General features: G+C 48.7%; 2 protein-coding genes across 2 annotated transcripts; one reads left to right on the forward strand and one right to left on the reverse strand.

Annotated features, from left to right (window-relative positions):
• Positions 1-205: 205 nt before the first annotated feature.
• Positions 206-4,823, forward strand: LOC118086821 (claudin-16-like). The gene is made up of 5 exons (XM_035118817.1): positions 206-319; positions 2,061-2,163; positions 2,661-2,825; positions 3,311-3,505; positions 4,735-4,823. The coding sequence occupies exons 1-5, from the start codon at positions 206-208 to the stop codon at positions 4,821-4,823; spliced, it is 666 nt and encodes a 221-aa protein (XP_034974708.1).
• A 1,690-nt stretch (positions 4,824-6,513) lies between these two features.
• LOC118086822 (claudin-16-like) lies at positions 6,514-13,656 on the reverse strand. The gene is made up of 5 exons (XM_035118818.1): positions 13,567-13,656; positions 11,676-11,811; positions 9,022-9,186; positions 7,608-7,672; positions 6,514-6,708 (listed from the first exon to the last, which is right to left on the reverse strand). The coding sequence occupies exons 1-5, from the start codon at positions 13,654-13,656 to the stop codon at positions 6,514-6,516; spliced, it is 651 nt and encodes a 216-aa protein (XP_034974709.1).
• Between the last annotated feature and the right edge of the window lie 2 nt (positions 13,657-13,658).

A 13,658-nucleotide genomic window follows, 5' to 3' on the forward strand; every position in this document is an offset into this window, starting at 1 on the left:
TTCCTTCTGTAAGTTTTTTCCCTTCAAACGACAACCGTCTCCCCACCCAAAGCAAACAGGGGACAAGCTGGAATCCCTTGTTGGGGGCAAAGCTCAGAGGTTGCTGCAATTTGGGGGGAAGCCGTGGCAATTTCGCACGGGGTGAGGGTGGAGAGGTACCCAGAGCCTTACCTGTGTCTCCTCCTAGCCCTTCGTGGTTCTCCCAATGGCGGTGGCTTTGCAACTGACATCCTTCTGCGTCGCTCTCATTTCGACCCTCTTCCTGGTCGCGGCCACATGGACCGACTGCTGGATGGTTAATGCTGATGACAGTTTGGAGGTGAGGGCGAGGAACAGGAACAGGTAGCTGAGATTCAGCCTATTCTACTACACTGGGGTTAGCCAGCTTGGTGCCTATATACACAACCATTCCCTGTTTTCCAGATCTTAGGGCCCCTCCATAATAAGAAAGGTTGCAGTCACCCTTCTCTGCTTGTGAAGTGCTTTCCCTGGCAGGGCTGGATTTAGCTTTGATGAGGCCCTAAGCCAGGCATCCCGAAACTTCGGCCCTCCAGATGTTTTGGACTACAATTCCCATCATCCCTGACCACTGGGTCCTGATAGCTAGGGATCATGGGAGTTGTAGGCCAAAACATCTGGAGGGCCGCAGTTTGGGGATGCCTGCCCTAAGTTACTAAAGGCAATGGGGCCCTTTCTATGTCCAGCTGTACTTTGTCAACAACAAATTGTCACTGTTTTTTGTGTTGTAGCTTCGAGAACACTGTCCAACCATCTTGGCCTCTGTCGTCCCCTTCTCCTTGTGCCCTCAATCTTTCCCAGCATCAGGGTCTTTTCCAGGGAGTCTTCTCTTCTCATGAGGTGGCCAAAGTATTGGAGTCTCAACTTCAGGATCTGTCCTTCCAGTGAGCATTCAGGGCTGATTTCCTTCAGAATGGATAGGTTTGATCTTCTTGCAGTCCATGGGACTCTCAAGAGTCTTCTCCAGCACCATAATTCAAAAGCATCAATTCTTCCGCGATCAGCCTTCTTTATGGTCCAGCTCTCACTTCCATACATCACTACTGGCAACCATAGCTTTAACTATACGGACCTTTGTCAGCAAGGTGATGTCTCTGCTTTTTAAGATGCTGTCTAGGTGTCTGGAGGGACCCAGGTGGCGCTGTGGTTAAACCACAGAGCCTAGAGCTTGCTGATCAGAAGGTCGGCGGTTCGAATCCCTGTGATGGGGTGAGCTCCCGTTGCTCGGTCCCAGCTCCTGCCAACCTAGCAGTTCGAAAGCACGTCAAAATGCAAGTAGATAAATAGGAACCGCTACAGCGGGAAGGTAAACGGCGTTTCCACGTGCTGCTCTGGTTTGCCAGAAGAGGCTTTGTCATGCTGGCCACATGACCTGGAAGCTATACGCCGGCTCCCTCGACCAATAATGCGAGATGAGCGCGCAACCCCAGAGTCGGTCACGACTGGACCTAATGGTCAGGGGTCCCTTTACCTTTACCTTTACCTAGGTTTGTCATTGCTTTTCTCCCAAGAAGTAGGCGTCTTTTAATTTCGTGACTGCTGTCACCATCTGCAGTGATCATGGAACCCAAGAAAGTAAAATCTCTCACTGCCTCCATTTCTTCAGTGAGTAGTATATGGCCTGATAATCCAGTTGCAGAGTCGACTTTACCTATTGCAATCCAACATGCAGAGATGCTTGTGGAGTAAGAAAAGTAGTTTATTATAGGTAGTACATAACTTGGATAGGGAAGATTCTTTTAGTTCTATGCTAACCAATTAATCTGGGCAATACATAGGCAGCCATGCTTGCTCCTTTGTTCTCAGAGGATAGACCCAAGGTGTCCTCTCATCTTCAGGTCCAATAGAGAAGGTGGAGGAAGTTGTAAATAGGATGCAACCTAAGCTGTTTCAATCTAAAAACAATGAGATAAAACAGTAAGCTTAAAGGTACAGCAATAGCCTGGAAATGTGGAGGTCCCTTTCTCTATCTGTCTCAGCCCCAAGCAAACCCCAAGCAAACCCCCCCCCAAAAAAACACCTTCCAATGGTGTTCTTTGCAGGTCAGCCACAAATGCAGAGGACTGTGGAGGGAGTGTGTCACCAACATGCAAGACGGCATCAGGACCTGCGACCAGTACGACTCCATTTTAGCAGAGCACCCCTGTAAGTCTCCAACAGCTAATGGGCTGAAGCATCTTCAGGTGCATTCAAGCTTTCTCAGTCTTTGCACAATTGCGACCTATCCCTTCTACAGTTCGCCCTAATTGTTGGGAGTGCTGGGAAGTGTTTCCGAGCATGTTAAGATTGCTAAAAGGGCTGGAACTGATGATCAGGCCTCCAGGAGTGCAGAGATGAGGGTTGACCAGTGGAGAGTCCTCTTTAAAGTAAGGTTGGATAGGCTTACGTCGGGCTCCTGATACGCATGCAGAAGGTCCCATTTTAATCTGGGTAGAGAAGTGGGAGGGACTGCTGCGAGAAATCCTGGAGAGCTACTGCCCACTGGTGTAGCCATTGATGGTCTAGGTGGACAAATGACCTGGCTCAGTATTAAACAGACCTTCAAGGTTCCTCCCAACAGAGTCAGCCAGGGAGTGCCAGGCCAGTGGGATGCTTCTCTGACTGACCTTCAACTACCTTGTATTTTTGCTCTCCTTTCTCAGTGAAGATTGTGGTGACTCGAGCATTGCTGATCACAGCTGACATCCTCTCGGGATTCGCGTTAGTCTTGCTGGCGCTGGGCCTCGACTGCATCAAGTTTCTCAAGGACGAGCCACAGGTTAAGCTGAAGATGCGGTATTTGTCAGGATTAGTCCTGGGAATCGGAAGTAAGCACCTTTTTCCATTGGGGTCTGGCTTTGTTGTTATCGACCAGGACAGCTACCGAGGCAAGCCTTGAGGTGGAAAGTGGAGTCTCCTGTACAACCTCTCTCATAATTACACAACGGGGTGTGTTGCCCCTGATTCCAGGGCACGACCACACTGTTTCCCATCCAGGTTTCCTTTTCTGCTCCTTTAGATAAGACAACCATCCTGTGTTGTGCCATGACCCACAGTGGAAGCCATTTTGTGTTATGCCCCCATGCCTACAGCCAGCAGCCATTTTGTGTTATGCTGCACACCTCAGGGCAGCCATTTTGTGACTGGCCCAAATATGCCCACTGGCCCAAAATGGTTCACGACCCCTGGCCAGTTGATATGGAGCAATTTTGCCACATATATGAACATATATGGAGGGATTTGGGTAGTGGCCCAGCATATGGACTAACACCTCTGCCTTTCTTGAGATAATTGTGTTTTCTTGGCCCACCAGGTGTCCTCGGACTGGTGGGCTCTGTCTGGTATGCTGTCGACGTCTATTTGGAGAGGACCAATCTTGTCTTGCACAGTGTGTTCTTGGGAGTCCATTATGACTTTGGATGGTCTTGCTGGCTGGGAATGGTGGGGTCCTTGGGATGCTTCATGGCGGCCATTGTGTTGACCTGCTGCCTTTCTGCCACATCAGGAGGTCAGTACAAAGAGTTCAGAGCTCAGAGACAGCAGCAAAGGTAGTGTAAGAGGAAAGACCGTAGTAGTTATCACTGGCTATGGATATCCCCCATATAATGCTATGGATAACCCCCCCCCCCCTATAATGCTAGGACCTGGGACCATCCAAGAAAACCAAACGTGGGAGGACTCAGGACAGGTATAAGTACTTCTTCACACAATGCATGGTTAAATTATGGAACTTACTATACGTAATAAGAGGTAGTGAGAGCCACCAACTTGGATACCTTTCCAGGAGGACTAGACACATTCAGGGAGGCTATCAATGGCTACTAGCCATTATTACTATGTTCTACCTCCACTGTTGGAGACATTATGCTTTGGAATATCAGTTGCCGGGAACTACAAGTGGGTAGGGTTGCTGTTGTGCTCAGATCCCACTTGGGGGCTTCCCTTAATGGGCATTTGGTTGGCCACAGGATGCTGGACTAGATGGGCCTTGGCCTGATTCAGCAGAGCTTTCTTTATGTCCATACATTCTCCAGATGTTCTTGGACTACAGGTTCCAACCACCCTTCTAGCTACTAGCCATGCTGCCTAGGGCGGATGGGCCTAGTTGAATTCCTCCCACCCAACAGTGACAATTTGGAGGTGATGTCAGGAAACCCTGGTCATGGTGCTCCCCCTGCATGGGAGAAGATAACATTGGTCTACCCTAACAGGGCACTTGTGAGGACTACAAGCTAATGTATGCACAGTGGCATAGCATGGTGGTGGGGCTACCGGGGCAATTGCTCTGAGCACAATAATTATTAGGGGCACCGCTCTGCAGCTTTTGCCCCAACTAAAAGTGCTCCCTGTCTTGCCCGCCTGCCTCACCTGAGCAGCATGCCAAGCAGGAGCTGGGAGAGGATGGGTCCTTGCATGCCTTGGCTGTGTGGCGCCCCCCCCCCCAGCAGAGGAGGCGGGTGGACAGCGAAACTTGCTGCGGTGGTGGCACCCCAGACCAAGGAGGTGCACGCACATGTCCCGCCGCTACTCTGAAGCTCCATCCGGTAGCGACATCAGTGCCACATGGAAATGCCGCTTAGGGGGCGCAATAATTTTCTTAGGGGGTGCAATATTTTCCTTGCCCCGGGCAGAGGCAACCCACGATACGCCACTGTGTATGCATCACTCTCCAAGAGCACTAGAGAGGGCCACGTCAATTTCTAAATATTGTGACTTCAATTCTTCTTTCCAATGCAGGTGCTGCCCCCCGCAGGAGACCTCAGCGCCTGACACACCATTTGCCCATAGTCACTTGCAAGATGTATGCCATGGCTTCCCGCGTGTGACACGGAAGCAGGCGGTCTCAGAGAGCGAACTGCCTTTGGAACAGCTGCTCACGAGCCTTTTCTCTATCCTGGCTTCAGAGGGAAGGGATAAGACCGCTTCTCCCCCCCCCCCAAAAAAACAGCAGTCCTACCCCTGTGTGGCTTAGATGGCTGCTGGTGAAGCAGGAATAGGGAGCCACACCTTTGCCCCATCCCTGATATTGTGACTCTGCCTCAGATCCACTCTCTGATGCTTGTACATTGAGCGCAGCTGTTTGCAAAGGAAGCCCTACAGGCAAACACACTCGTGCCCTAGAGCATGGAAATGCTATTGATCGCAACACAGCTTTTCCACACCTGGGCTGCATTCACATGGTGATTTATTCCATTTTCCCTATTTCCCTATCTGTGAATTTCCACATTATATTTGTGCTTCCACATAACGTAAAAGCCCCTTCCAGAAATGCAGCAGAATATGGTGTAAGCTGAGCATCTGCTTCCAAGAAGAAGAAGAAAATAATTTGCAAATAACATGGAAACGAGTACTAAACTTGCACTACGTCCCACTATATTTCTTAGTCATGTGGAAGCTCAAATGTGATGTGGAAATTAACAGCTAGGGACATGTCGGGGAACCGGAAGGAATCACTACATGGTTGCCGTGTGGCCCAAGCTCTTTGGAGCGAATCCTGATGCTACATATATTTATAGCACCCCTAGATGATATATGGGGTTGTCATATTGCAGCAGGGGCTGGATGGGGGCGGGGGGATTCAATTCATCTCACATTTAAAGGCAAACATATGGAAATTTGTACTTCCCTAAATAGAAGTGCAACCATTATTCAAAATTCACACTTCTCTGAATTTTGCAGTGTTGTTCTCCGACCAAGTAAATGCCTCTACTAGGGGAAAGGGTGCCAAATAATAACACCTGTCAGTGGGGGAAATGATGTTCAAAAATGTATTCTATTGGGGGAGATTGCTTTGCCAAAGTGTGTTTCTTAGGGGAAACTGCATACGAACCTGTGCATATGTAGGAGAAAATTGCACCACAACGCTGACAAATTTTCACAAGGACTTTCAAAAAGAATTGAAAACTGATGTGGGAACAAAGAGGACTGAACTTAAGGCTGGAAATGTGAGAAACGGAGACAACCAAAATGGACAGCTTCACCCATCATTAAATACTGGATGTCTTTTACCAAATCACAACTCCTTTTTTTAAATAAATATTTGCAGCTCCAAGGGAGGATAACGTGCCACCTTCCGGCACTTAAAAACAAATTTGCAAAACTTCTCAAATGCAGCAGAAATGAAACGAATGCATGGCTAAATCTGAGCCCCCCCCCCCTTGAGCTTGAGTCCAAGGCCATGTGGTCCTTTGGCAGCTCCCCGGTTGGTGCTGCTACCAATCGGCAAGCAAGTGTGAAGACCAGCCCGATGATGCAGAAATGACACAATGCAATCTGACCAGCCAGCTGATTCTGGTTTAATAGGAATCTTGCTTTATGGTCGCACCCGCTTCATACATTTAAACCATATAGCTTTTACAGCACGTGGCATTTAAAGCATATGGCTTCCACCAGAGAAGCCCGGGAACCGTAGTTTTCCCGCCTCACAGAGCTATAATCCCCAGCAGGCTTTACAAACGACATTTGCTAGAAAGCCAAGGGTTGGTTTGTCAGCAAAGAGAGGGCCGGACGTCGCCTTCATAGGTAGGTTTGTGGCCCCTTGGAGGTCAGTGGGCTGCAGAGAAGGTTCTGCTCTCTCTTCGGCGCCTGGACATCGAGACAGTTGGCAGCAATCAACAAGGCACCGCCAGAAATGGCGCAAGCGGCGCCCACGGCAGCCATCCAATAGGAATAGCCAAGCTCATAAGTCACGCCAGGGATGCCCAAGCTGACCTGAAAGAGAACTGAGATGGTGAGCGATCCCGGACACTCTGCAGGCATCGAAGCAGGTGGGAGCAGCGCATGTTAAAAGCATGTGTTGATTACCATTTTAAAAATTCCCACTTGTAGGGCTTTGCGGGCAGAAAGCCCCAGGTTCAAATCCTGGCATCTGAGGTACTTCTGGGAAAGGGCTGAGACCCTAGGGAACTGCAGCCAGTCAAAGCAGGAGGTGGATGGGGAACACCCTAAATAATCCATGTAGCTTCCAAGACGTTCTATACCATGGGTAGGCAAACAAAGGCCCGGGGGCCGGTTCTGGCCCAATCGCCTTCTCAATCCGGACCACGGACAGTCCGGGAATCAGCGATTTTTTACATGAGTAGAATGTGTCCTTTTATTTAAAATGCATCTCTGGGTTATTTGTGGGGCATAGGAATTCATTCATCCCCCCCCCAAAAAAATAGTCCGGCCCCCCACAAGGTCTGAGGGACAGTGGACTGACCCCCTGCTGAAAAGGTTTGCTGACCCCTGTTCTAGACTAAACTCCATTCCCATTGTGGAATGGCCAAAAGTGTGTGGTAGAGTGCCTACTTTGCATGCAGGAAGGTCCCAGGTTCAAATCTAGTCATCGCCAAGCTGGGCTGGGAAGGTCTCCCTTCCTAGAGAGCTGGTGCCAGTCAGTGTCGGCAATACTGGGCTAATGGACTCTGGCATAAGGCAGCTTCTGCCATATAGCTCAGTCAGTAGAGCCTGAGACTCTTAACCTCAGGGTGGTTGGTTCGAGCCCCATGTTGGGCAGAAGTTTCCGGCAAGGCAGGGGGATGGACTGGACGATCCTCTTGTGGTCCCTTCCAACTCTACAGTTCTATGATTCTTCTGTTCATATGTTCTTTTTAGGCTACCTTACTTACCTCAAGCTTATACTTCTGAACGGTGTCGATGCCGTACCACAGAGAAGCAACTGCTCCAGAGAGCCCTGTGAAAGGGAGACCATTCCACATTAGAGTTTCCCGATGCCGTGGCCTCCTTGATAGATCTCCTCCAGGGATAAATAGAATTTTAAGCTCCCCCCCCCCTTTTTTTGGAAAAATAGCTGTACACACACCTTCGGCTGGTGTGTATCCACCTAGCTAACTTTTATTACCACTGCAATAAATGGATAACGCCAACTTGGGCCCACGAATTTCAATGGGTCTGTTCTGAGTAGGATCAACATTAGATTGACCTCCGTCTCATACAGGGATGGAGGTAGATTTTTATTTCATCTGCATTGAAAGGCGAGCCTACCCTCAATGGAGCTTAAGGTGGCATACATTGTTCTCTGGCTGCTGATTATATCCTCAGAACATCCCTGTGAGGTAATTTAGGCTAAAGGACAGCGACTGGCCCAAGGTTACCCAGTGGATTTGAACCCAGATCTCCCAGGTTCTCAGTCCAACATTTCTAACCATTACACTCTTAACCACATTGGCTTTCCAAAACAATTCAAGAATACAGCCATCCTTAGAAATTCATGCTTCTCAGGATCTTGCAATGTGTTTCTCAAGCCGAGTAATGTTTACAAAAGTATAGATGTTATTGGGAAGGAAGCATTGTATTGGGGGTAAATTGCTTTGGGGGGAAAAAGTGTAGATTAGACAAAATTGGAAATGTAAAAAAAATAGGAGAAATGTGCACTATAATGCTGATGAATCTTCACGAGGATTTTTTAAAAATCCAAACTGATGCGGACATGTAGAACTGATCATAAGAAATTTTTTTTGGGGGGGGGGTAATGAGAGCCTGTGGAAAATAACGAAATTGGCAGATATGCCCATCCTTGGTGTCATACTGAATTCTGGAAGGCCGTGATCTCTTTGTCTTATTCTAGAACGTCTTCCTATGACTCTGGGTCATATTCAATGCTAGTCCTACTCTGAATAATGAGCATGACCAACTTAGTTCAATGGGTCTGCTCTGAGAGGACTTAGTTGGAGACGACCCTATACTTCCACATATTACTCTTTTCCAATTTACATTTACTTATTTTGAGCCAATCTGCCCTGCTTCATCACTACAGCTGTTCAGACTGTAAGAAGTTGCAGGTGCAGACAGCCATAAATGTGGGATCAGGTTTAACCACCCCAATACCACTGTGAGCACAAATCATCATGAATGCGGAAGAAAAGGGTTCCTCTGTTTTTTTGGTTGCTGTTAAAGGCTTTAATGCAGGACTAATGTAAAAAGGAAGAGGACGGAGGCACCCTACAAACAAGACTATGGGAGGCGAGGTTTAGATCGAGCGCCATTCTGCCCTAACCTGAAACAAGGCAAGGCTGTGCTTACCTCCTAAGAGGAACAGGATCCCAGCAGCTAGGGAGTACTTCTGTTTCTGAAGGACTCTGCCATGCATTAGCTTGGTACATTTCATGCCAGCAACGAAAGGAGGTATGGCAGAAAGAGTCAGAAAGGCAGAGAGGATCACCAAGACCCGAGTGACCACGAGAACAACTGGTGGGATGGGGTGAAGAATTGAGAGAGAACAAGACTTTAAAACATGGACGGCACCTTGAAAGGAGATCAGGATTTAATGGTAGACGGCAGGCAAATTTTGCGGTGGGCTTTCTGGTGCTCGGTTATTTAACAATGACAGCAATAACAAAACAATATCTCCCCCTTCTCCCCAAAACCTCCTCTGGGTTAGAATAATAGAATTGTTGAGTTTGAAGGGACCACTAGGACCATCTAGTCCAACCCCCTGCAATGCAGGGATATTTTGCCCAACGTGGGGCTTGAACCCACAACCCTGAGATTAAGAGCCTCATGCTCTATCAGCTCAGCCATAGAGTTGTATCACTTTATTTTGAATGTGGGGTTTGTATTGTGTTTCTTACATCAATTCCTTGTTTTTGGTGGGTAGGGTGGGGGGAGAGGTTTACAAACCATGCAGAGATTTGTTGAAATGCAAAACGGGATATAAATCAGCTAGCTAACCAAAATAAACTTAGAAAATGAAATAGCAACTTTGTCTGCAAACCCGCCCCCCAAGGGTTGCATCCGATGCTAGTCCAACTCAGAATGGACCCATTGGAGTTAAAAGACATGCTAACTTGGGTTCCTTAATTTAAATGGGTCTGCTCGCGGTGAGTCAAATACAACCCTTGTGGTGAGTCAAAGCTGCCGCTATATTTGACTAGGATTCAGTCGCAAACTGGCAAATCGAAGCTGCACAATCATATTTCCCTGGGAGGTCTTGTGCAACCAAGCCACTTTCCCCAAAGATCAGACTTTTGGGGGGATGAGAAAAGTAATCGCCCTGCAAACAAATCAGGAGGAATACCCCAAAAAACCATTCATCTTGAAGTGCCCCAAGACTCTTAAAACCCTCAATCTCTATAAACTGGGTGTAGATTTTAACTTTGCATATTACGGCTCACGGGATCATGTAGTAGGCAGTTCTGCAGACCTCGGGGCCTTGAGTTTGGAGAAGGATGGTTCGGTGAAGGGCTGTCGTTCAGTGTCAGAACACCTGCTTTGTATGCAGAAGGTTCCTGCCTTGAACCCTGAGGAGATGTCTTGCCAGGGCTGGTCAGAAGGCTAGGAGGAAGGGGTCGAGGTTGTGGATCTGGATCCCACCCAACGGAGGTGAAGATCTGGGTATTGGGGGAGGGGCCAAGCGGGTTGTTGGAGGGGAAGTCCCGCCTCAGTACGGTCAGACGTTTGGGAGCCATCTAAAGTGACTCTGGTGCCACATCTCCCATCATTAAAAAGTTCCCCACCTCCAGGCTAGAGGCTAGATCAGACAGTGAGCCAGCTGTATCAACTCCCATCTCTAAGGATGTGGTGGCAGCGGTGGCTGAGATGGTGTAAACAGACCCGGCCCGCTGGCGGGAGTGTCCACTTACTTCTGCAGCCCCAAGGCTCAGGCCAACAACCATGCAGAAGTCTGTGCCCTCCCCTGGGGCCATGTCAAATGTCTTTGCTTAGGCCTAGCCATGCCCCTAGGGTAGGGTTGCCGTATTTCAAAAAGTGAAAACGCAGACACAAAAGTTTTTGACTAAATTGTTGAGGGGGAAATCTCCCCCCCCCGAAAAAGGGAACTTTTTGAGCTATTTTAAAGGAAATTCGACAAAACCTTCACTCCCAACATGGGTTGCCATATGGCCGGATTTTCCCAGACATTTAGCAATTTCCGCCCGGAGACTGTTGACCTGCACACCTTGTAACCTGACCAATGTTTGGCCATTGTTGTGACTTATGGAATCATAGGATCATAGAGTTGGAAGAGACCACAAGGGCCATCCAGTCCAACCCCCCGCCAAGCAGGAAACACCATCAAAGCATTCCTGACAGATGGCTGTCAAGCCTCCGCTTAAAGACCTCCAAAGAAGGAGACTCCACCACACTCCTTGGCAGCAAATTCCACTGTCGAACAGCTCTTACTGTCACGAAGTTCTTCCTCATGTTTAGGTGGAATCTTCTTTCTTGTAGCTTGAATCCATTGCTCCGTGTCCGCTTCTCTGGAGCAGCAGAAAACAACCTTTCTCCCTCCTCTATATGACATCCTTTTATATATTTGAACATGGCTATCATACCACCCCTTAACCTTCTCTTCTCCAGGCTAAACATACCCAGCTCCCTAAGCCGTTCCTCATAAGGCATCGTTTCCAGGCCCTTGACCACCTTGGTTGCCCTCTTCTGGACACGTTCCAGCTTGAGGGCAACCAAAATGGTCAAATAAACCCACTGGCAGTAACTGAGGTGAGAGTCTTAGTACTGCACCTTTGACTGGGAGCCTCTGATCCCAGGTTCAATCCCCGAGAAACTCCAGGTGAGGCTGGGGGAAAACTGCTCTCTGAAACTTTGGAGAACCACTGCCAGCCAGTGCTGGTAATATTGAGCTAGATGGACTAATGGTACAACTACAAGGCAGCTTCCTGTGTGTCCTGTTCACCTTTGCAACCTGCTCCATCTATGTGGACCTGGTTTATTTGCCTCACCTGGATGCTCGCTGAGATAGGAGATCGGGATGTCACAGGTCCAGAGGTCGGCGACATTATCAAACACACACTCACTCCACAACCCCCGGCACCGGGCACTCAGCCCCACCGAAGACAGGGGGTCCTTGGCGTCTTGCTAGAGAAGGGAAGAGAGAAAGAAATATTTTGTGCAGGAATGAGGCACCACTGGGATTTTTGTACAGACAGGTGGCATGAAGTGAGATGGAGTCGAGAAGAAAGGTGTTGGTGGACTAACTCAGTTGCACCCAGGCTGCCCACCCCTCCAATGGGTTGGAGCCTCAGGATTGTGGCAGGAGAGAATCTGTACCCTATTCAAGGATGGAAAGAACCTGAGGCTCTCCAGATGTGGTTGGACTCCCTGAAGCACGACTAATGAACTGGGGTGGTGGGAATTGTAGCCAGTGGAGGCTGGTGCCCATGAGGTCTGGTAGGACAGGAGGCAGGGAGGCCAACAGTAGGTGGCGCCAGAGGGCATGGCAGGCAGAGCCAACTCATTCTAGTTTTGTCCCCACCCCTTGAGTTCAACGCTGAGACTAAGGAGGAAGATGAAGACACCCAGGACTACACTCTGGACTTGTTGTAAGAAAGAAGGAAGGTGAGCAGGGAGGAATGATCTCTCTCTCTCTCTCTCTCTCTCTCTCTCTCTCTCACACACACACACACACACACACACACACACACACACACACACACACAACACACGCAGGCAGCTCACTTCACCCGGAGAGGGTTCAGCAACGGAGAAAGGAGCAGCAGCGATGGCTACCGTGGCCAGTGTTTTCCCAGCGAGGGCAAAGCTGGGGGTACTGGCCCCTCTTTGTCAAAGTCACCAGAAGCAGGTTTGACCTTTTCCAGGAGTACACCGGCCCTCACTGCTGTGATATATTTTCCCCAGAGCTTAGCGTTCCTATGGCAACCAGGCCTTGGGTTTGACAACAGCACAAGCCAAGCACCCCTCCAGTTCTTCTATCAAGCAAGTTTTCAATTTCTTCAGGGAGGGAAAGGGGGACCGAGAAAATTTTGTATGCTGGGATGAGGGAATGGCTCTCTGAAGCTGATCCAAGTTGAAGAAATTCCCAGAAGGACTTCATGCCTTCGCCTTGTAGCACACAGTGCTAGATTAAGCACAATGGACTGATTAAGCACATGTTTCAGGTACCAGCACACACACACACACACACACACACACACACACACACACACACACACACACACACACATTTCTTTTGGGAAGTAATTTAACATTTGAGAATTCCAAAAAATAAAAAGCTTCTAAGTAATCATCATGGGAAAAATCAGAACTTTGTTAGGCTTCCTTAACCCTCCACTGCGGACACTTCCCCCATGATTCCTGTTCTCTTTTTATTACTTATCTCCACCTAAGCTGGGGAGTGTCCTCCTAACGCAGATCAAACTAATGCGAGGAAATCAGATCCTGTCGGGTGTCGCAAATGACATACATGCGAGTTCTGTGTCATTACTATATAGCACAATTTTATTCTACGGTTCAGTATTGTTTTTGTTTTTATTGCACATTGTGGGGAGGGGAGGCACCATAATCTTGTCAGTGCTTGGGACTGCGATCCAGTGTATGCTATCTACACACTGCGCGGAGGAGAACAGCCCTGCAAAATCCGGAGAAGCGCAAAGCTTGGCTACGTTGCACTTAGCATCTCGTTTCAGAACTTGCACTTTGCCTTCGGAAAATGAAATCAGACAGGTTTGTGCATCCTCCCTACCCACAGATGAGGCAGGGAAAAATGAAAACAACCAAGGAAACCAAAGGGCAGGTATTTGGCACAACACAGCTTTTGATTCCACCCCCTCGCCCCCTTCCCAGCTTTAAAAGCCCTCTTAATTTGTTTCTTACCCTCCAGCAATCTGCTCCGGCGCCCAGAACGAGAAGCAAAAGGCCCAGCCCTCCCAGTCCCATCGCCAAGATGTCTGTTGCCACTGCCATGA

The sequence above is a fragment of the Zootoca vivipara genome, chromosome 6, assembly GCF_963506605.1.
Source record: "Zootoca vivipara chromosome 6, rZooViv1.1, whole genome shotgun sequence".
In the NCBI taxonomy this organism is placed as follows: Eukaryota; Metazoa; Chordata; class Lepidosauria; order Squamata; family Lacertidae; genus Zootoca; species Zootoca vivipara.

Excerpts from the sequence above, each read along its gene's own strand:
- LOC118086821 (XM_035118817.1), top strand. The coding sequence starts at position 206 with ATGGCGGTGGCTTTGCAACTGACATCCTTCTGCGTCGCTCTCATTTCG. Across the intron at positions 320-2,060 it reads ATGCTGATGACAGTTTGGAG|GTCAGCCACAAATGCAGAGG; the intron begins GTGAGGGCGAGG and ends TGTTCTTTGCAG. Across the intron at positions 3,506-4,734 it reads CCTTTCTGCCACATCAGGAG|GTGCTGCCCCCCGCAGGAGA; the intron begins GTCAGTACAAAG and ends TTTCCAATGCAG.
- LOC118086822 (XM_035118818.1), bottom strand. The coding sequence starts at position 13,656 with ATGGCAGTGGCAACAGACATCTTGGCGATGGGACTGGGAGGGCTGGGC. Across the intron at positions 11,812-13,566 it reads CCGGAGCAGATTGCTGGAGG|CAAGACGCCAAGGACCCCCT; the intron begins GTAAGAAACAAA and ends TCCCTTCTCTAG. Across the intron at positions 7,673-9,021 it reads GATCCTGTTCCTCTTAGGAG|GGCTCTCTGGAGCAGTTGCT; the intron begins GTAAGCACAGCC and ends TCCCTTTCACAG.